General features: G+C 36.0%; 1 protein-coding gene across 1 annotated transcript in view; it reads right to left on the bottom strand.

Annotated features, from left to right (window-relative positions):
* The window catches only part of FAF1 (Fas (TNFRSF6) associated factor 1), a 548,275-nt gene that overhangs the window by 125,706 nt on the left and 401,415 nt on the right, over positions 1 to 21,154 (bottom strand). The window contains exons 14-15 of the mRNA XM_006879662.1: positions 12,780 to 12,916; positions 8,857 to 8,945 (exon numbers count right to left, since the gene is read on the bottom strand). Coding sequence (XP_006879724.1) covers positions 8,857 to 8,945; positions 12,780 to 12,916 — 226 coding nt within the window. The remainder of the gene's footprint in view (positions 1 to 8,856; positions 8,946 to 12,779; positions 12,917 to 21,154) is intronic.

Raw genomic sequence — 21,154 nt, forward strand, 5'->3', positions numbered from 1 at the left:
AGGAGAATTGATGCCTTTGAGCTGTGGTGCTGGGGAAGAGTATTGAGAATACCATGGACTGCTAGGAAAACAAACAGATTTGTCCTCGAAAGGGTTAAACCAGGTGGCTCCTTGGAGACAAGGATTCTGAGGCTCCTTCTAACATACTTTGGACATGTTGTGAGGACAGACCTGTCCTTGGAGAAGGACATCATGCTTGGGAGGGTGGAGGGACAGCACAGGAGGGGAAGGCCCTCTATGAGGTGGATTGATTCAGTGACAGGGATAATCGGGATGGGAGTGTCAGAGACAGTGCGAATGGCACAGGACAGAGCAGAGTTTAGGGCTGTTGTACATAGAGTTGCTATGAGTCGCAAGCGACTCAACGGCACACAACAACAACAACAAGAGGGTTTATTCCTTAGAAAGGGACATAATGCTTAGAAAGGTGGAGGAATGGCTAAAGACTGGAAGACCCCCAACCAGATGGACTGACACAGTGACTGCATCAATAGTTTTGAGTGTGTCAGAGATGGTGAGAATGGCAAAGAATAGAAAAGGGTTCAGGTCTGTTGTATGTAAGGTTACTGAGTTGTACCTGACTTAACGCCACCACCAACAACAACTTGCACAATAAACATCCGAATTGTGAGTACTCTCTGTGTGTTCTGTGTAATTGCTCCAACAGATTAGTGAGTCTAGCAATGAAGTGGTGAGTCAAGGAAGGATGGGTGGCATTATAACTGACAGAAGTAAGTACAGGGGCACAGGAGCATTCCTGACCTCCAGGAATTGGCTTTATGCAATTGATGGGAATTCTTCTCTGTGGAGTAAGTGGAGGTCAGACACCCTCATGCCACCTGCACATTTTTACACGAGCCTAAGACAACCTATATCCATTTTTACCTCAAATTAAGTAATTATAAATAATTGCTAGTCTGTGGATCTTTAATTTCTTGGCTGTCTTTTATTATTCTTTCTTTTTTTAAGTTTTATTCTTATATTGAAGAAATACTATTACTGTTGTAGGTAGTGAATTTGACTCATTTATGAAACACAAATTTTGATGGTTTTCTTGGTGGAGAAATATTAGGCCTAGAAGTGGACCTCTAGTCTACATTATAAAATTTCAAAACTAAGTAGCACCTTTTAAAGAAAAATACTCTTCTATGACAGGCAGTGTAAAATCATTACAATTAATTAGATGTCTTGACATCCTCCATTCTAGCACTGGAGTTCTCAGAATTATTTATATTAATCTGAACTAGGTTATACTGGTTTGTCTTACACCTTACATAAATTTATAATGATTTTACTACTACCTTTATGCTTGAATAAACAGTTTTTTGTGCCATGATCAATTTTTGGAATGTGTAACTGATTTAAACACAGAAAAATGATTATAAACAATAATATACAGTGTAAGAAAAAAACCTATTGATTATTAAGGTTGCTTGCCTTTGAGTTGAACACGACTCATAGCAACCCTATAAACAACTATTGACATTTATCAAAGTTTATAGTTTCTGGAGGCATGTTTTTTAGAAGTGGATGCCACTCCTGCTTCTAAGCCTGTAACAGTATGTTGTTATGTGCCATTGAGTTGCCTGCAATGTATAGAAACCCTATGTATAGAAGCTCTGAACCCATAACTGTCCTGAGTCAGTCTCACTAATTCCAACACACATTGCTTCACGTACTGTATCAATCCATCTTATCCAGGGTCTTCCTCTCCCACGCTGTCCATTCAACCTTCCAAGCATGATGTCCCTCTCCAAAGACCAATCTCTGCTGCCCATGTGCCCAAAATAAGTGAGGCAGAGCTTCAAAATCCTAGCCTCCAAGGACAGAAGTGGTTTCACCCTCTCCAAGATAGACCTAGGTGCTTCTTTTCTAAATGAATATCTGTTAAAAGAAAATCACCAATGAAATATCATTGTTACTTGTAAGCTATATATTAAATTTTAAGGGAAAAAGCTGATGAAATGGGATTTAGAGGGATATCATACTTAAGTCTTGTATTTTACAATGTAAAACAAATGTAAAAACATTTGATTCATCACTTTTGCACACTAGTTGTCTGAGACTCTCAGTAGACGGTAACAACTCCAGAAGGCCTTGGATCACAGTGAGAAAGCATATCCTAGAGACCTCGTAGAGTAGGGACCTGAAGAGTGATTGTTACTATTACCTCAACTCTAATTTACCTTACCTGCCTTATTGCTTGTAGTGGCAGAATGCAAGAGCCCTTCTGTGTGCTCCTGCTGTCAAGTTGCCAATAGAGTTGTTAACAAGCTGGTATGGTTTTCTCTGGCTAGGTGCTCTTTGAGCTTCAACTACCAGAGGACATACATGATAAGCTTTCTTGCCATTGTTAGGTTGCAATCCTAAGGCCCTTATCTGCCTTATTCATTGCTGTGTTCCTGGAGCTTACATATCTGGTACAGGAAAAAAACAACAAATATTTGTAAAATGAATATACAAATTGAGATGAGAGGAAATTATCTTCTGTGATCTGGACCTAACTCTGGAGAACCACTGTATATAGAGGCTTTCTGCAGATTAAAAAGTATCTAGAGAAAGACATTAAAAAGTATCTACAGAAAGACATCTATCTGTGGTATACTCAGCTAGGGGGTTGATGCTCTAAGCATTATGAGTTAATATGGTAAACATTTCCCCCTAAAAAATTACTGTTGGGTATTGGATCTTCTGTGGCTTGCATTCTGAGTACAATGAAAAAAAAAAAACAACAAACAAACAACAAAACAACCAACCAAAACCTTAGCATTTATATATATTCAGATGAATGATAAATATGGGCAATCTTCTCATGTGCAAAATATTGCTTCTGAAAACCCACAGGAGGGTCAGTTATGGGTTGATTCCAACTTGACAATATATAACAACAACAATAATATGGATGGATAACAATTGAGGATAAGTTTTCCTATACAAAGTTTTTTACTTAAGGTTAATTTCTGTTTCAGAAAGTGGTCTAGATATATTTTTAAAAGACATCAAGAGATTGATCTGTTTAGAAAATTTCACTTAGCTTTTGGATAAAGATTGTGTAACTTGTAATGACTTATTCCCATTTTAAAGAAAACAGTACAACAAGTGATAATCTGTATTGTTTGTCTTCGTTAACGTGGGAGAGAGACTGGTTATGACACTGATGAGCTAATAAACAGAAAAATGAAGGAATGTATTATAGAAACAAAGAAAAGTCACAAAAAGAAAAGTTACATGTTTCATGTCACATATTACAAAGCTAGTAATTTCCTTTGGACATGAAGAAAGCTTCAATGAGCTAATAAATGCATCTTCCCTTTGCTGTGAGAGTGTTGTTTCTAAATCTCAAACCATCCTAGAATATCCTTCTGGCATATTTTACTCTTATTTCCATTGTTATTATGAGTCAGTTCTGACCCATAATAACCCCAAGTATAACAGGACAAAATGTTGTTTGATCTTGTGCCAACTTCACAATAGCAGACATGTTTGAAATCACTGTTGCAACTACAATATTAATTCATGTAGTTGGAGGTGGCGATTTTTGTGGACTCTCTGTTTTTCCAAGTATGATGTCCTTTCCCAGGAACTGGTCCTTCTTAATAACATGCTCCAAGCAAGCAAGATGAAATCTTGTTGCCCTTGCTTTAAAGGAGCACTTATACTTTCCCCAAAGCAGATTTTTTTTTCTTCTCTAAGTCCAAGGTAGATTTAAAATTCTTTGCCAACAAAGAAATTAAAATACAGCATTTCTTCTTTAAATTTCTTTTTAACAACAGAAATAAGGCAACTAAACAAACAAACAAACAAACCCCAAAACACCAACTCACCAAAACCCACCAAACCAACAACATCAACAAGCAGTCCATGGTATATTCAACATTCTTCTCCAGCACTAGAGTGCACCTTAGTCTCCAGCCTGACATTGTTCCTCTTGAGTACTTTAGAGAGGTCTCTGACAGCAGACTTTCCCAATACAATTTGTTTTTTAATTTCCTGGCTAGTGGCCCCAAGAATGTTGATTGTACAGCAAAGCAAACTAAAGTTGTTATCAATTTCAATCTCTTCACCATCTATCATGATGCTGCCAATTGGCCCAGTGTTGAGAATCTTTCTTTTCTTGATGTTGAGCTTCAAGCCATATTGAAGGCTGCAGACCTTGACCTTCTGCAGCAAGTGCTTCAGGTCTTCCTCAGTTTCAGCAAGCAGGGTTGTGTCATCTGCGTAACAAAGGTTGTTGATGAATCTTCCTCTAATCCTGATGTCACATTCCTCCTTGTACAGCCCAATGTTCCAGATGATCTGTTCTGTATATACATTGAAAAAGTAGAGACAAAATACATTCCTAGCAGACACCCTTCCCGATTTTGAACCATTCAGCGAGTCTCCTTCCTCTGTTTTGATGACTGCCTCTTGGTTCAAAATATGTTTCACATAAGCACAATCGAATGTTCTAGGATTCCCATTCTTCTCAGAGTCAGCCACAGTTTGTTGTGATCCACACAGTCAAAAGCCTTTGCACAATCAACGAAGCATAGGTAGACATTCCTATGGTACCCTCTGCTTTCTCCCAAGATCCATCTAACTGTAGCTATTATATCCCTAGTACCATAGCCTCTTTTTTAAAAAAAAAATTTTATAGCATATTATTTCCATTTAATTCCCCCCATTCATTCGCTGTTGAACATTTTCATCCCTGCCCACTCCTCCCCTCAGTTCGTTTTTCTCTATGAAGATAAAAAATCCTTTCATTGTTATACAATCCATCCCAAGTCCACTGTCTACTTTAATATGCATTTCTTTTTCTTTAATCTTGTCATGAAAATAATACTTAATCTTATATTCCTTTTAAACAGCTCTCGCCCTCATCTGTTTCAATGCTGTATATATTATTTATCACCTCTTTTCTTAGGTTCCCCCAACCTCGATGTCAGTCCCATTTTACAACAGTGGCACTATGCAGTATTAGTCCTTTTGTGACTCAGTATAATGTCCTCCAGGGTCATCCATTTTGTATAATATTTCATGAGTTCTTTGTTTTTCAATGTCACATAGTATTCCATTGTGCGAATATACCACAGCTTCTCTATCCATTCATTTGTTGATGGGCACGTAGGTTGTTTCCAACTCTTTGCTATTGTGAACAAAACCGCAATAAACATGGGTGTGCATATATCTGCTTGGGTGGCAGTTCTGGTTTCTTTAGGGTATATTCTAAGTAGGGGAACTGCTGGGTCAAATGGTATTTCTATTTGCAACTTTTTGAGAAAGTGCCACACTGCCTTCCGTAGTGGTTGCACCAGTTTACACTCCTCATGGCCTCTTCTAAACCCATCACGCTCTTCTGGCAGTTCTCTGCTGACGCATTGCTCCAGTGGTTTTTTGGATAATTTTCAACAGAATCTTGCTTGCATGTGGTATTAATGATATTGTTCAATAATTTCCACACTCTGCTGAGTCACCTAAGAAATTTAATTGTGCTGAATTTCAGGATCTGGATTATGAAAATTTATTAGTCTACTGCTCAGGAGAGTAATTTCCTCACATAGGACAGGTGATTCTAAATTAATCAGTGTTAAGTGAATGAACAAATAAAACAAAAGAATAAACAAAGGCCTAAGTATCATAAATTCTTGATTATCAGGAGTTTTTAGATTCTATGGCTAAAAAAATAGCACATACGAAAAAAAATTCAAATCATATACATGTTAGAAAGTTTCTACTGTTTGGAATCAGGTCAAAGGAAAATAATACCAAAATGTGGTTACTATTTGTGATAATTCTTGTTCTCCTCCTCACAGCCTTTTTACCAAAAGTCCTTAATTACAGCAAAGCACCTCTCTGTCAAGACTTAGCCCACTGCTGTATTCTTGGTAGATGCAGAATGAACATTAACAAAACCAAACTAGAATAACGAAAATGTGTAAAAAGAAATTAACAGTTGTATCAAAACAGAAGCTCATATAATTTCTATTCTCTCAGTAGAGTCAGAAGCAATCAGGAATATAAAAATTAGTCCACTTTGGTTTACTAAAAAATGACTGGGATTTTATTTTTAATATATAAATATACATTGTAGGCACCCCTGGCTGCATCAATACAATAAAGCCAACTGCAGTTGCTGATGTATCATAATAAAAGTTAAATTTAAAGAAATTCAGGTCTAGAAAGCCATTCTTCGAAACTGTTTACTAATTTGATTTTAATTGCAAGCTTAAGATGAAGCCCTATTTGTAATTTTGAAAAATAAGGGGAAACTCCCAGTTCAAAAGGACAGTATTTCTTGTCACATATTAAATCACATGCACCAAACTATTATGATCTATTCATATTCCACAAGGATGCTTTAAGTCTAACAAAGTTTTTCCTATGAACTCCACTTTTGACATGAATGACAACTTTCATGAAGACGCTTTAAACACAAAGAGAAATTATTACCTCCCATGGTTAAATTTCAATAAAAATTTCAATTATATGGAGTCTTGGATTTTGTCTGTAACCTTCATATTAAATTTTGTGCATAGTATTAAAGGAATTAAAGTCAATTCTTTTTTTTTACCAATGAATTATAAAGAACACAAATTAAGATGAAAGAATGAACTGGACTATGCATGCAAATATTGCGCATTCATATCATTATAAAACATAATCTGTAAATCTGGTACTAATGAGACTCAAGATTTAAATGGCTGAAGAATGTGTTTAGTGAATTATTGTCAATCAATGCCTCTATTTCAGGATAAATGTAATCTTGAATGGCAACACACCTATTATTACAAATTCCTAACTAAGTACAAGTACTTCATTATTTCAAAATGTCACTATCAATTTATAGAATAACAGGTAAACAGCTTTCACCATATACTCAATTGCCTTTCCTTCATAATAAATGAAAAAAATTACAAATTCAATAGTTTGAAAACAATAAAAGAAACCTTGAAAAAAAATTAAAACTCTAAATTAGCTACAGCACTATACATTTTTATATTTGTTTATGTGGATATGTCCATATTTACAGCAGCATTGTAATGAAAGTATATTTTCAAGTCACATTATTTCATGTAGATCCTTCCAAGTATTCACTTATTCAACAAACATTTATTGAGTACATATTTTGTCCACATTATCTGGGGATAAGAGTTACAAATGCAACAAGCATGAATACCATATAGTTAATTATATTAAAATTGCTTATATGCATGCATTTGCAATAACTAAACAGTGCTGTTTAAAACCCGTATCTAGAAACTCTTCATCACTATAGACAAAGAAAACCTATCCTCTAAAAATGATTTCATTGTTACTGATAACAGATTTAGAAAGTATCTGTGAACATAATCTCTCAAATTAACAAATGCTAACATTTGTTTCATTTTCAGCTATTTCCAAATACATAAGTATCTTGAATGACAAAATACTAGTTAATTAGTTTACTGTCATTGTTCCTTATGAGCTGTGTACCTTGAACAAATTTTTTAACCCTTTTGGCCCTTAGATGTCATATCTGAATGTCAATCAATGCTAGATTCTTTTACATTTGCACACTTCACTGAGCTTGTGCCCAGGTATTTCTCCTGGTTCCTGCCTTCCAGCTTGTGGTAGTTGTTACCTGTTGTTGCGTCAATCTACTGCCATGGATAGTGCGGAGTCAGTCCATGACTCGGGACTACCTTGTGTATAGTGGAATAAAACTCTGTCTGGTCCTTTAACATTCCACTTCAGTTGCAGATTGGATTGTTCCGACTGGATACTGCTGTTTAGTCTGATTCACAATGGTCAGAATATCCAATTGGGCCATTTAGGCTGATTTTTGGAAGTAAATTTCTAGGTCTGTCTTTCTAGTCTTAGTCTGGAAGCTTTAATGGAACTTCTTCATTAGGTGCTGTTTGTGCATGAGGTACACTGGTTGAGAATTTAAGCCAAGTTTCCCATATGGAAGGCCAACAATTTTATCAGGGAACCCTCAACGACTTCAGTTTCTAGTTAAGTCAATAAGTACTAGCAAGATATCTAATTATGGTTTTCAAGAGTTGGCTATATCCCTCAATCACAATCAATTCCCTCCTGTTAATACCCTCTCCTTGCTGTAAGGCTTAGGGATGGTAAAGGCTCCTTTCGAATCTTAGGGTAATGTATGGTCTCTTTTGATGTTCTTTAGCTATACATAGATATTTAGAAATGGTCCACTTATTAAATGTTTCTCTTTTACCTAGTGTGAGAGTTGCCAGATACTGACTGACACAACCTCAAAGCACTGGCTTGAGGATCATATGACATGATGCGTAAAGTACTTAGCACATCATACTACTCTTGAGTCTAGTATAACTCTTAGCAATCCTATAGGACAGAGGAGAACAGCAGTATAGGTTTCTGAGGCGGAAACTCTTTATGGGAGCAGTTGACAGTTTCATTCTCTTCTTCATTTATCAATTATCATGATGTTGCCTATTGGGCCAGTGGGGTGTATTTTTGTTTTCTTGACATTGAGATGTAATCCCTATTAAAGGTGTCTTTGACCTCAAGTTCTCCTTCCTTTCAGCAAGACTGACCCAAACAAGACACACGATTTTGAGACAGAAATGTCTTCTGCTAACCTGCTTAACAATTCAGTAAATTCAGAGTTTTCTGCAACTTGCTCGCCAACCAAGCTCCCCTAAAACTGTGCAAACCTAGCAAAGTATAAGTAGCCCACATTGAAACAAATTGCTGGGTCATAGGTCATAAAAAGAATGGACTTAATCATATAATGGAACTTAGTTAATCTGGAAATACATCTTCAAGACCCTGGTTTATCAGTACATGCGTATTTATTATCATTTGATAAATTATCTCATTAAAATCTCGCTTAATCTTTAACCTTACCTCATCCTTTATATCCTCCTGTTGTTGGGCCGTGAAGATCTCCATTGCAGCCATGAGCCTCATCATTAACTCATCCACTGTTGTGTTTCCTAGCAACACATGGAGATTTTCAAACTTCACATTATTAAAGTTATTAAAAAATGGAAAGTCATTCTAGAATTAATCTGAAAGGAATAACTACAATCTTACAAAAAACAATCCCCAAACCAACAGATTAGTATGCTAATATCTAATTAAATACTTTTATGCTTTCATTGAAACTCTTCAACAAGAAAGAGTAAAGTAGTACATACTGGTAGTTGAAATTTCAGAATATTCACATTAGAGGGAGCACTCTCTAAATCAGAAGACTTTTTGGTACTAAGAACAGTGAAAAAGAAGTATTCAAGTTATAAGTAACAACAATATTTTTAAGGTATGAAAACAGCTATTTTATGATCCTAGCAACAACTATTTGCTTATATACCAGTGATAGATATGAATGTTACAATATTATCTCAATTATTAAGGTGTCTACTTTGATCCTTTCCCCCCTACTTTGATTTTACAGAGAATAAGCCATGGTTTAGCGAACTTAAGTAACCTGTCTAATTAAATAACTCAGATGAGTATGACTCAGTTACCTCAATACATTATATTTCTTTTAGTGAAAAACTCCATAGCAAAACATACAAAAAATTAACTTATGAAAGAAATTTATTTCCTTTTTTGTCCATCTGGTATTTCTCCTTCTCAGTCTATTTTCAAATACAATAATGAAGAGTATATTTCAAAAGCCTGAGATTCCTTAATATGATTAACAAACATATAGCAAATATACGTCATTTCCTGAATGCACCAAGTCCCAGTTACCTGTTTTGGATACACAGAAAGAAAAGTAATTGGTAGGGATACATGTTGTTATTGTTCATAGGTGCTGTCAAGTCACCTGCGACTCACAGCAACCCTATGTACAACAGCTCTGAAGTCAGTCTCAGTTACTCTGACACACCTAATCCCATGCCCCAGTCATCGATCGTGTCAATCCATCTCATATCTTGAGTCTTCCTCTCCTGTGCTGTCCTCTCCACCCTTCCAAGCATGATGATGTCCTTCTCCAAGGACCAGTCCCTTTTGGCCACAAGCCCAAAGCATGTGAGACGGGTCTTCAAAATCCTTGCCTCCAAGGAGAAATGTGGTTTCACCCTCTCCAACACAGACTCATTGTTCTCATAGTGGTCCATAGTATGTTCAACACTCTTCTCCAGCACCACAACCCAATGGCATCAATTCTTTTGTCATTCTTAGTGACTTGTCCAGTTCTCTGATGCATAGCATGTAACGGCAAAGACCATGGCCTGGATCAGGTGCACCTTAGTCTCTAGATTGACATCATTACTCCTCCTTATTCTAGAGAGGTCTCTGACAACAGACTTTCCCAATGCACTTTGTTTTTTCATTTCTTGATTGCTAGTGCCAAGAGTGTTGATTGTGAAGCTGAGCAAGCTACATGTTAACAACCTCAATCTCTCATAGGGCTGCTAGTTGGTGCAGTGGTGAGAATCTTTGTCTTCTTCATCTTTCTTTTTTATTTTTGTCATCTTGATGTTAAACTTTAATCCATATGGAAGACTATAGCCCTTGACTTTCTGCTGTAAATGCTTTAGGTCCTCCTCAGCTTCAGCAAGCAAGGTTGTATTATCTGCATAAGGCAGGTTGTTGATGAATCTTCTTACAATTCTGATGCCACATTCCTCATCATAAAGTCCAGCCTCTCAAATGATCTGTTCCATATATAGATTGAAAAGGTATGGAGACAGGACACATGCCTGATACTTAGTTCGTAATTCTATTTCTGCTTTGGTTGAAATTTACCAAGAATATCTAGCCTTACCCAGATAAATACTTGGCGGAAAAATGAGTGTTAACAGATAAATGTAGAACTCATGATAATGAACTTTGTGTACTTTGGTACATTAAATCCATTAGTCTTAAGACTTTCAATGGACCTTTTACCGGCAAATAATTTTATATCACTAGGCATCTGGAAATTATTGACTTACTGAGTTATAAATTTCTTTGGAATGCTAACACATTTAATATTTTTAATTTAATTATCAGAAAAGCATCAGAAAACGTATTTAAATGGTCAATCTTACGGTGGTACATAGAAATTATCTTTTTCAAAATTTCAATTTTATACTTTGTTGTAGTTGTGTACCGTAGAGTCAGAACTGACCAACAGCTAACCCTCCAGCAGGTTTTCAGAGGCAGTTAATTGCACGAGAGGAGACTGTCCATCCTTGTCCTATGGAGTAGTGGTGGCCTTGAACACCTTCGGGATTGCAGCGCAGCTTCTTGCCACTAGGCCACCAGAGCTCCTTTTGCCTAGGCCACCAAAGTTCCCTTTGCAGTAAGTATTATCATTTTCTACAATTTCAGACTCACTGTTAATTTTGGAGAAATGGAGAGATTGCCCATCTTTCTCCTGTGGAGCAGCTGGTGGATTCGAACCAACTGATCTGGGTGGCAATACAACTCCTTAGTCAGCAGAGCTCCCTTCTGCATTCATAAGTGGCGAATAATATCACATTACTAGAAAAGCAAAGAATGTGAGGACTGGGAAAGGTTTCATCCTGCTGTACTCAATGTTGCTGTAAGCATAGCACGGTTTTGTATCATAGCCTTTCCTAGTGCTAAAGCATAAGTACTTTATATAGTATTGTTTTTACACTAGTGCAAATGTCAACATTGTGAAAAAGGGAAATGACACTTGAGTATTAATGAAAAAAAATTTTACGCTTGTATATTCTCTGAAAGGTTTAGGGACCTTGGGTGAGGATATGTGGAGGGGAGAGGTAGTAGTAGTCAAAGGACTATAGTTTGAGAACTACTAACTTATAATACTGCCTTTGATAGAGTAAGTAGCAATGAAACTTTATTTTCATTATTCATTTATTGTACACAATCAGTTCCCATAGCAATGCATATACTAGTTATGGAGAAAACATGAAATTGGACAGGTTTTGTTTTCTATGAATTTGTAAAGAACTACAAAGTACTTCTCCTTTTCCTACCATATTATCTGTGACAGAACTTTTGACTTAATTAGGACCAGAAATTATATACTTCAGACATCAGGTAAGCTTTAGACCTATCTTTTCCCTTGTGGTATAGAGAAGATACATAGTTTTCAATTTAAGTTTTACCAATTAATTATAATATTTCACACTAATTCTTAGAGTACATTAGTAATAGTAAAAAAAAATTCACCTATTTTTGTATAAATAGTGTTCCTGCTGTTAAATTCACAGGTATTGCAAAGGTTCATGCCAGAGGAATGCATTCTAGACTTGAATTCACAGAAATAAACATAACCACCACTGTGAATGATTCAATTTTCAATATATAGTCATTGGACTTTGTAGATAACAGAAGTACTTCTTTCAACTAAATGTTAAAATAAGAATATCTGGCATTACTCAACAACTGTAATACCACATGCTAGCTTACAGAATTTAGCAATTCTGAATATTGAACCTGAATATTTATGTCCCAGGAACTATATAATTTCATGAAGATGTTTCTGTTGGATTTCTTTTTTTTTTTTTTGATGCAACAGCAAGAGGCAAGAGGTTTATTGCGGAGCTCCGGGCCGACACATATCTCTCGCAGGAGACAGAGGAGTCGACCTCGAGCAGACAAAGTTGGCTCTTTTTATACACTTTAGGGGGATACAACTGGGTATCAGCTTCTCATTGGGTGATGAATTCTGTTGGATTTCTATACAGTACATTTTATTTTTCAAAGAGTCTATAATTTTAAAAATACCCTATATTTTAAATACAGAATACTTTATTTCTAGAAATATTGTAAACTTTGAAAATAAAAATGACAGATGATTACGTATATGAGACTCTATTTCCTTTTGACATGTACTTTACCTTGGATCACATTTAGAACTTCATTAGATGATCGCTTTCCCATAATAATCAGGAAGAGTGGAAACTGATCTGTTTTTTGAGTTCGAATGGTTTGTGCAACAACACTGCCAAAGTGTCTATTACACATTGTCAGAAATCTAAAAAAAAAAAAATCCAAAATAAATTTCATTTGTCAATAATGCTATTATGTCAAAAAACTCACTAATTTTACAGATACATTCAAATAGATAAGTCTATTTGGTAAATATATAAAATCTTGCTATACTGATCTATAAACTAAATAATAAATGATTATCATACAAAAAAGCAGAAAATACATTCTAAATGTTAACTTAAGCTGACAAGATATAATTCTTAGTCTTAATATGTACAAGTTTAAACTATAAGAAAATAAACCAAATTAATTTCAAGAAGAGTTTTTTTTTTTTAAACAGGACAAACAATATGGTTGGTGCAAAGAAAAATTGAGTAGTATAACCTTAAGAAACATATTTCAGCAAAGAAAACATTTTCATAAGTTTTGAGAATCAAGAATTACACTTGAGAATAGTGTTTTCTCTAGTAGCAGCAGGTCTTCTAGTTTTATAGTTAGTATGGAATAAAAATAATAATTCTAAGCTTTTGACCAAAAAAAGCTCAGAGATATTAGCATACTGAAGTCTAGCATTAGTATTCTTAACACGATCTGGAATAAATGAAAAAACTGATAAAGCTTTTCTCTTCTATTAGAGGACTGTTTGAAATTAGCATTTCTTTCAAGAGAAAAGGGTAGCTTATGATATGTTTTCAGATCTGATGGTAAAAAGTAAATGTCATAATAATAATGAATTATGAAAGACCAAATGCAAATATAGAATGCTTTAATAAGATCCAATTTAATAAAGTCTGTAAAAATAATGGACTTTTAATAACACAGGTCACAAAAGGCAAAACAGTGGAAATTCTAGGGACTAGCCACTGGTACTGGCTTATTAATTCTTAATTATGTTCATGAAAGGCAACTTAAACCGTGTGTTTTCTTATGCCTTATGATAATATTTTAGGTAACAACTCCTCTGAAATGTATGTTCTAGATGATGAGTAAAGTCCTGTCGTCACATGCATTAAGAAGGTAAATCTATTTGAAAAGACAAATGGCATTAAAATGTCATGTGCTCAGATTCATTTGATATCCAAATTCAAAACAGAATCAAACCTCTTAATTTTTAAAGCCAATATATTTCTGACTATAGATATTCACCCAGAAATTTAGGATGACTCCTCAAAACCTGTGCTGTGACTACAGAAACTATACTGTATTACGGGCTACTAGAAATATCGACAAGAATGTCAAGGCAAGTTAGCACCACAGTAATAAGTTTATTGGGAGGTAGGTGTAAAGCACCAATAACTGAACTGCTGGAAATCTGAAATGACAAGGCCTTAAGAAATCCATTGTTGGCCATGAAATTCAGTGCTCCCATGAAAATTCAGATCTTCACATTCCACAACTATTATGGGATAAAAGGTGCTCAAGCAGTCTAAGCCTCCATACCAAATTTCATACCTATACAGGTTCAGTTCATGAATGGGAATGTGTAGATCAGGAGACTAGAAAGTTAGGATCTCCTTTTTCTTTCTGTTTCTTAGAAAAATATCTGAAGTCAGTCTTGACCCTAATCTGTTCATTGGCAACCTCTGAAATTAAAGATGTAAAAAAAAAAAAAAAACCAACCAACAAAACCCACCCCAGCTGGAATGCCATTTTCTTTCTACAAAAGGCAGAAAATAAGTCCTTACTGCTTTCCTAGCAATAGATGAATTGGATATCACAAAAGTAGTTACCCATCACAGCACCAGAGGTGATACCAAATACTAACTAAACAGAGAAGAGTACTCACCCAACTTTAAAAAATCAAACAAACAAACAAACAAAAAAACACCCCAAAATGCAAAAACAGAAGAGGTCGGGAGGAAGAGAGATAGGAAGAAAGGAAAGGAGAAAGGGGAGCAGAAATGTGGACAGGAAGGTAAAGAAGGGTGTACAAGGCTTAGATTTAAGAATTCAATTTCAGAAAGATTTACCAAGGAACTGTGTACTTCCCAAATTTTCTCTTATCTTTCTCTAGCAAACATGAGCCAGAAAGAAAAATTGGGAAAACACATGGGTATTCCTTGATAGGTTTAAAAATAATATATAACACAAATTCAGACACTATAGAAAGTATAGTCAAGAAACATATTCTTCAAAAGCACATAGTGATTCAATTAACTACAGCATAATCAGTTTGCTATTGGGTATTGGTAAATTACTCTAATTTTTGGAAGCAGTTAAGAAATACAGAGAGATCATAAAGCTAAGCTGACATTTTCTAGTGGCCTTAACTAATAATGTGCTCTAATTAGAAGACTTTGTTAAACTTTTAGTTAATCTGATTAATCTTCCTGAGGCCTGATCATGTTTATTTTGAGATTTTTAAACTGCAATCAAAAAGTACCCGTAGGTCCAATGAACAAAACCAAATTACAAAATTCCTACTTGTCAGCTCCTTTTAGGATAATTTTCAAGGACTTTCACAAAATAGCAAATATATTTCAAATCTAGGATTCTCTGCCTCTTCACTTCCAAGATCACGTAACAGTTACCATACACAGCATACTAGGAGGGGCAAAAAATTCAGTTCAAAACATTTAAACAAAAAGAGAAATGGGAAAAATAAGTAGTTATTTCAAGAGATAAATCATAGTTCTATATATTTTCTTGTTTATTGGTGTGTGCAGGGGCAGTACTAAAGTTGTCAGCTTAACAACACATAGCACTCATCAAGCAGGGTATCATGAAGAGGTTCCTGCTATCTCAAATCCAGAGAGCAAGTAATGACAACCATTGTGTGACAAGGTGAAATGGCTTTGTGTCTTAATTATAAAAGACTGGGATAAATCAAACAACCCACCCATTACACACCTATTAGAGGAGGGGGAATAACAGGTTGTCAAGTAAACCTTCAAAAATACAAGCAAAATGACAAATTTTCAGATAAAGAATAAACACTGTCACTGAAGGGAAGGAAGAGATAAAAAAAATTAATCAAAGAAAATGATTAACCCAAAAAACAGGTATAATGAAGCAACACAGTGGTGGCAGGGATAGAGGTAATGGAGAAGATGGGATTGCTATGGAATAAGTCTAATCTTCAGATTTGCTAAAGAAACAAAATATAATCTGTGGGATAGAGTCATTAGTTCTTACTAGGAAGATAAAATGGTTTTGACTTAAGGTCTGGGAAAGAAAAGAAAACATCTTAGGGTTGCTGTTAGGTGCAATTGCTTTGCCTATGACTTTTTAAGTGCTGTCAAGTCGAATATGACTCATACCTACCCTCTGAACAACTGTCATATCCTGCACCACCCTGATCAGTCTCAAGACATTTGAATCCACTGCCACAGACACAGACACAGACACTATATCATCATTCCATCTCCTTGACAGTCTTCCTTCCCTTCACTGATCCTCCACCTTTCCTAGAAGGATGTCTCTTTCTAAGGAATAGCCACTCCTAATAGTTGAGAAAAAGCCTCATCATTTTTGTCTCCAAGGAACATTGTAGGTGCACTTTCTTCAAGACATACCTGTTTGTGGTTTTGGCAGTTCAAGATCTATTCAGCACTCTTCTCCCAACATCAGAACTCAAATATCAATTCTCCTGTCATCTTTATTAATTCATTGTCCAGCTCTCAGATACAAAGCAGGGGACTGGAAAGACTGTGGCTTGACTTAAGTGCACGATAGTGTTTAAACAGATCACTGCTCATCAGCATGGAAAGAGATCCCTGACAGCGGATTTTCTTAATGGTTTATTGTCTCAAGATCTCCTGATTGATCATACCAATGGTGTTGACTGTGGATCCAAGCAAGATGAAATTGCTGAAAATTTCAATCTTTTCTCCATATATCCTACCATGATGTTGCTTATTGATCCAACTGTGAATATGTTTTCTTGATTGGAGGATAGGTGTGTCAGTGAGACTGGCTCAGAATAGGGCAAGAGTCAGAGCTATTGTACACAGGGTTACTGTAAGTTGTGTGCGATTCAATGTCACATAACAACAACAACAACATGAAAAATATCTCTGCATAGGCAAAACACCACAAGAATACATCTTTCTAGTATTATTGGATTTCAGTCAGGAGACATCTGACATCAGCTATGGAATCTCTTATCTCACAGCTTCTTTTGAACTCAGCTTGAGTTTCTGATGGTTCTGAGTGTACCCGGAATTTAAAAATAATCTTCAGAAATATTTTAATAACAAGAGTTATTAGTGAAATTATTTGAAAATGTCCACATTTCACTGGATCATTTTTGTTCTGGAACGGAAACAAATATGGATCTCTTTGAGTCAGTGAGCATGTCAAGGGCTGTATATTCTTGCTGATACAATTCAACTGGTAGTAAATCAATTGCTAGGCCTTTTTTATTTTTTAAATGCTAAAGGGTATGTTTTTCCCCTTTTAATTTTCTTATAAATTTTGTTACAATACCTTGCTTCCGTATACTCAAAGTGCCCTATAAATGATTCTGTGCAGTTCTTTTACTTCATCATTTCTTCCTTTCACTTTAGCTTCTCCATGTTGTCCTTGGAGAAAGACGTCATGCTTAGTCAGTGCAGGAGAGGAAAATCCTAGATAAGATGGATTGATACAGTGACTGTGGCAATGGGGTCAGGTGAGTGAGATATGTACCTGTGCTCATAGCAGCATTACTCACAATATCAATAGGGTTTTTGAGGGCAAGTGAATGGTTTTTACAGCTTCTTAGTCAAGAAAGTCTTGAAAATCTTCCTTCCTGGGAAACCCTGCTGTTGTTTAAAATACTAGTGGCCTAGGTTTCAGCATCACAGCAACATGCAAACCACCACAATAAAACAATCTGACAGACAAGTGATGGTATTAGGATAGTTTTCAAGAAGCAATCTTAGGTCATCTTCAAACTAAGTTAGTTAAAGAAGATGTATATCTTGAAGAACACTCACTTAATGCCCTTTTCCAGGTCTTGAATTTTTCTAATGAGCTGTCCACAGTAAATGAGCTGTAGTCCAATCATCCTTGCTTTCAATGAGCATTACAATTATATTTCCATCTAATAATGCTACTGGCAGCTCAAAATATATTTTAAATCTTTTATCAACAATTAAAAAAACATCAATCTTCCTTTTTCACTGTCTAGTTTCACATGCATTTGAGGAGACTGAAAACACCATGGTTTGGGACAGGTATTTCTTAGTCATCAAAGTGGCATCATTGCTGTTGAAAAGTTTAAAGAAATCTTTCAGCAGATGTGTCCAATATAACAGAACACTTGATTCCCTAACTTCTGCTTCAATGAGCATTGGTTGAAGTAGAAAGAAATGACTGACAAATCTTAATTTTGTCTCTATTTATCATTGCGATGATTTTAATTTTTGTTCATATTGAGGAATAATCCACAGAGAAGGCTGTGTAGTTTTGATGGTTATTAACAAGTGCTCTAAGTTCTCTCCATTTGCAGCAAAAAGGTGTATCTTCAGCATATGGCAGTTGTTAATAAGTCTTCTTTCAATCCTAATGCCATCTTCTTCTTGTAGTCCAGCTTCCTGGACTGTTCCAACACACAGAATGAGTAAGGTGAAAGGATACAACTGCATACTTTAACAGTTTTAAATTATGTGGTAATTCCTAGTTCTGTATGAATTGCCTCAGGAACACAACTAATTGCTGAGGAATTCTTATCATTAATTTGATCTGATCTGGTGGGTTAGTGGTAAGGAGTGTGCTGACAACTCAGAGGAATATAAAATAGAGTTCGAATCAGCCAGATACTCTGAATCTGCCAGCTGCTTCGTGGAAGAAAGATGAACAATCTCTTCTCATGTAATTTACTACCTCTGAAATTTTACTAGAGGGTTAGCCATAAATGAGTTCCAACTTGATGGTACAAAGTAACAACAATATAGTTGAATCTTTTGGGTAGTCAATTAAACATAAGTTTACATCTTCCTGGTATGGCAGTTGGCCAAGATAACCTTTGTTTTACATCCTCTTCTGAATATGGGCTGCATTTCTGAAAATATGTGGTTGAAGTTGTTTTACAACTAATTATGTTCAACAACATTTTGTTAGCATGAACAATTAAAGATATTGACTGAAGTACAACCACTATAGAAAGTAGTCTGGTGCTTCTTCAAAAAGTTGGAAATAGAAATACCATTTGATCCATCTATCATACTACCAGGTATATACCTTCTAAAGAAACCAGGATGGTGTAGTATATGGGGTCATACTTAACTCGATGGCACCTAATAACAACAACGTTTATATCTCTTTACATAAAACTAGATGTTTGCTTTTAGATTTTAACACTATTAATTACTGAGTACAAACTTAAGTATTGGGGGGAAAAAAGCTATGATGTGAAACTGTTGAGTCAAAGGACAGAAACATTGACTAATCTCTGATACATTTCTACCAAATTACTTTCTAAAAGAATGGTATAATGCAAGCATTGCATGCACATTAATAAACACAGACAACTAAATATAAATTGAAGACAAAAAAGGATGAAATTTTAATCGAAAAAAACCACGCATCACCTGCTGAGGCAAAGACTTCTCTGTAAGAAGTAAACTTATTAAACTGTCTCAACAGATCAGTATGCAGAATAAAAAAAATTTAAGTAACAATTTATTCTATACCTCTTTGTTTCATCTAGAAATCACTCAAGTGAAAAAGCTTTGAGCTACTGACACTTTAATAATAAGGTTCTAGTTTATTTATGCTGTTGCTATCGTGTGCTGTTGAACCAGAACCAATTCATAGCTGATCTTCCAGTGGGTTTTCAGAGGCAGTAAGTCACAAAGGAGGAGACAGCCCATCCTCCTGTGGAGCAGTTGGGGGATTCTAACCAGATGCCTTTGGGACTGCAGTGCAGCTTCTTACCACTTAACCACTAGAGCTCCCTAGCTTAACTGGAAGGAACTCATTTGTATTAATTGTTGAAAGGATGGTAATTAAAACAGATAACAGGTTCTCTATTTTCTTACAAAAATTAAGAACATAAATATTTGTTTTAATGTATGTGAACATTTTCCTATAGAAGGTTAAGAATTTAAAATCTAGATCATAGACTCTTAGTTGGAATGAAAAAGGGGAATATCTCATCCAACCTCTTTAGCAAATGCTAAATTTTTCTGGCAATGTAAAAAGAAGATTAATATTCTAGGCACTGTATAAGAAATTTAAAGTAAATGTAGTATAACATTTCTTCTGTACTTTTACTAATCAATAAATATTTAATTATGATGAACAAAATTACATGTCAGATTAATTGGAATTTTTGTTATTGTTGTTAGACAAGTTATAGTCTCCAAACAGCCCACATATTGTGGTATATAACTGAGGTGTTGTGAAGGCCTCTTTCACATCAAAAGGCCATTTGGATCCAAGCAGGTGTTGGTTCAAAAGTTCATAAGTTTACGTTTCCCTCCTGATTTTTAGTATATACCAATTCTTGCTTAATGATTTTCACTGGATTGAGGCTCAATGTCAAGAAGACAAAGATTCTCACCACTGGACCAATTGGCAGCATCAGGATGGATGGTGAAGATCGAGATTGTACACAGCTTTAGTTTGTTTGGCTCCACAGTCAACAGTCTTGGCACCAGCAGCCAGGAAATTAAAAGGCGCATTGCCATGGGAAAGTCTGCTGTTAGGGACCTCTCCAAAGTACTGAAGAGCAATGGTGTCTCTCTGGAGACTAAGGTGCATCTGATACAGGCTATGGTCTCTGCAATCACTTGTTATGCATCAGAGAGTTGGACAATGACCAAGGAGGATAGAAGGAGAATTGATGCCTTTGAGCTGTGGTGCTGGAGAAGAGTATTGAGAATACCATGGACTGCTAGGAAAAGAAACAGATTTGTCTTGGAGAGGGTTAAACCGGGTGGCTCCTTGGAGGCAAGGATTCTGAGGCTCCGTCTGACATACTTTGGACATGTTGTGAGGAGAGACTGATCCTTGGAGAGGGACACCTTGCCTGGGAGGTTGGAGGGACAGCGCAGGAGAGGAAGGCCCTCTATGAGGTGGGATGATTCAGCGACTGGGATAATTGGGATGGGAGTATCAGAGGCAGTGCGATTGGCACAGGACAGAGCGGAGTTTAGGGCTGCTGTACACAGGGTCGCTAAGAGTCGCAAGCGACTCGACGGTATGTAACAACAACAACAACATGCTCTGGTAATGGTTTGAATCCACGAACTGCTCTATTGGAGAAGGATGGACAAATTACTCGCATGCAGTTTAATCTGAGACAAACCAGTGGAGGAGGGTAAACTATGAGCTGGTTCTGACTCAACGGTTG

Source organism: Elephantulus edwardii, unplaced genomic scaffold (genome assembly GCF_000299155.1).
Source record: "Elephantulus edwardii isolate Elephantulus edwardi_28Jun2011 unplaced genomic scaffold, EleEdw1.0 scaffold00005, whole genome shotgun sequence".
Lineage (NCBI taxonomy): Eukaryota > Metazoa > Chordata > Mammalia > Macroscelidea > Macroscelididae > Elephantulus > Elephantulus edwardii.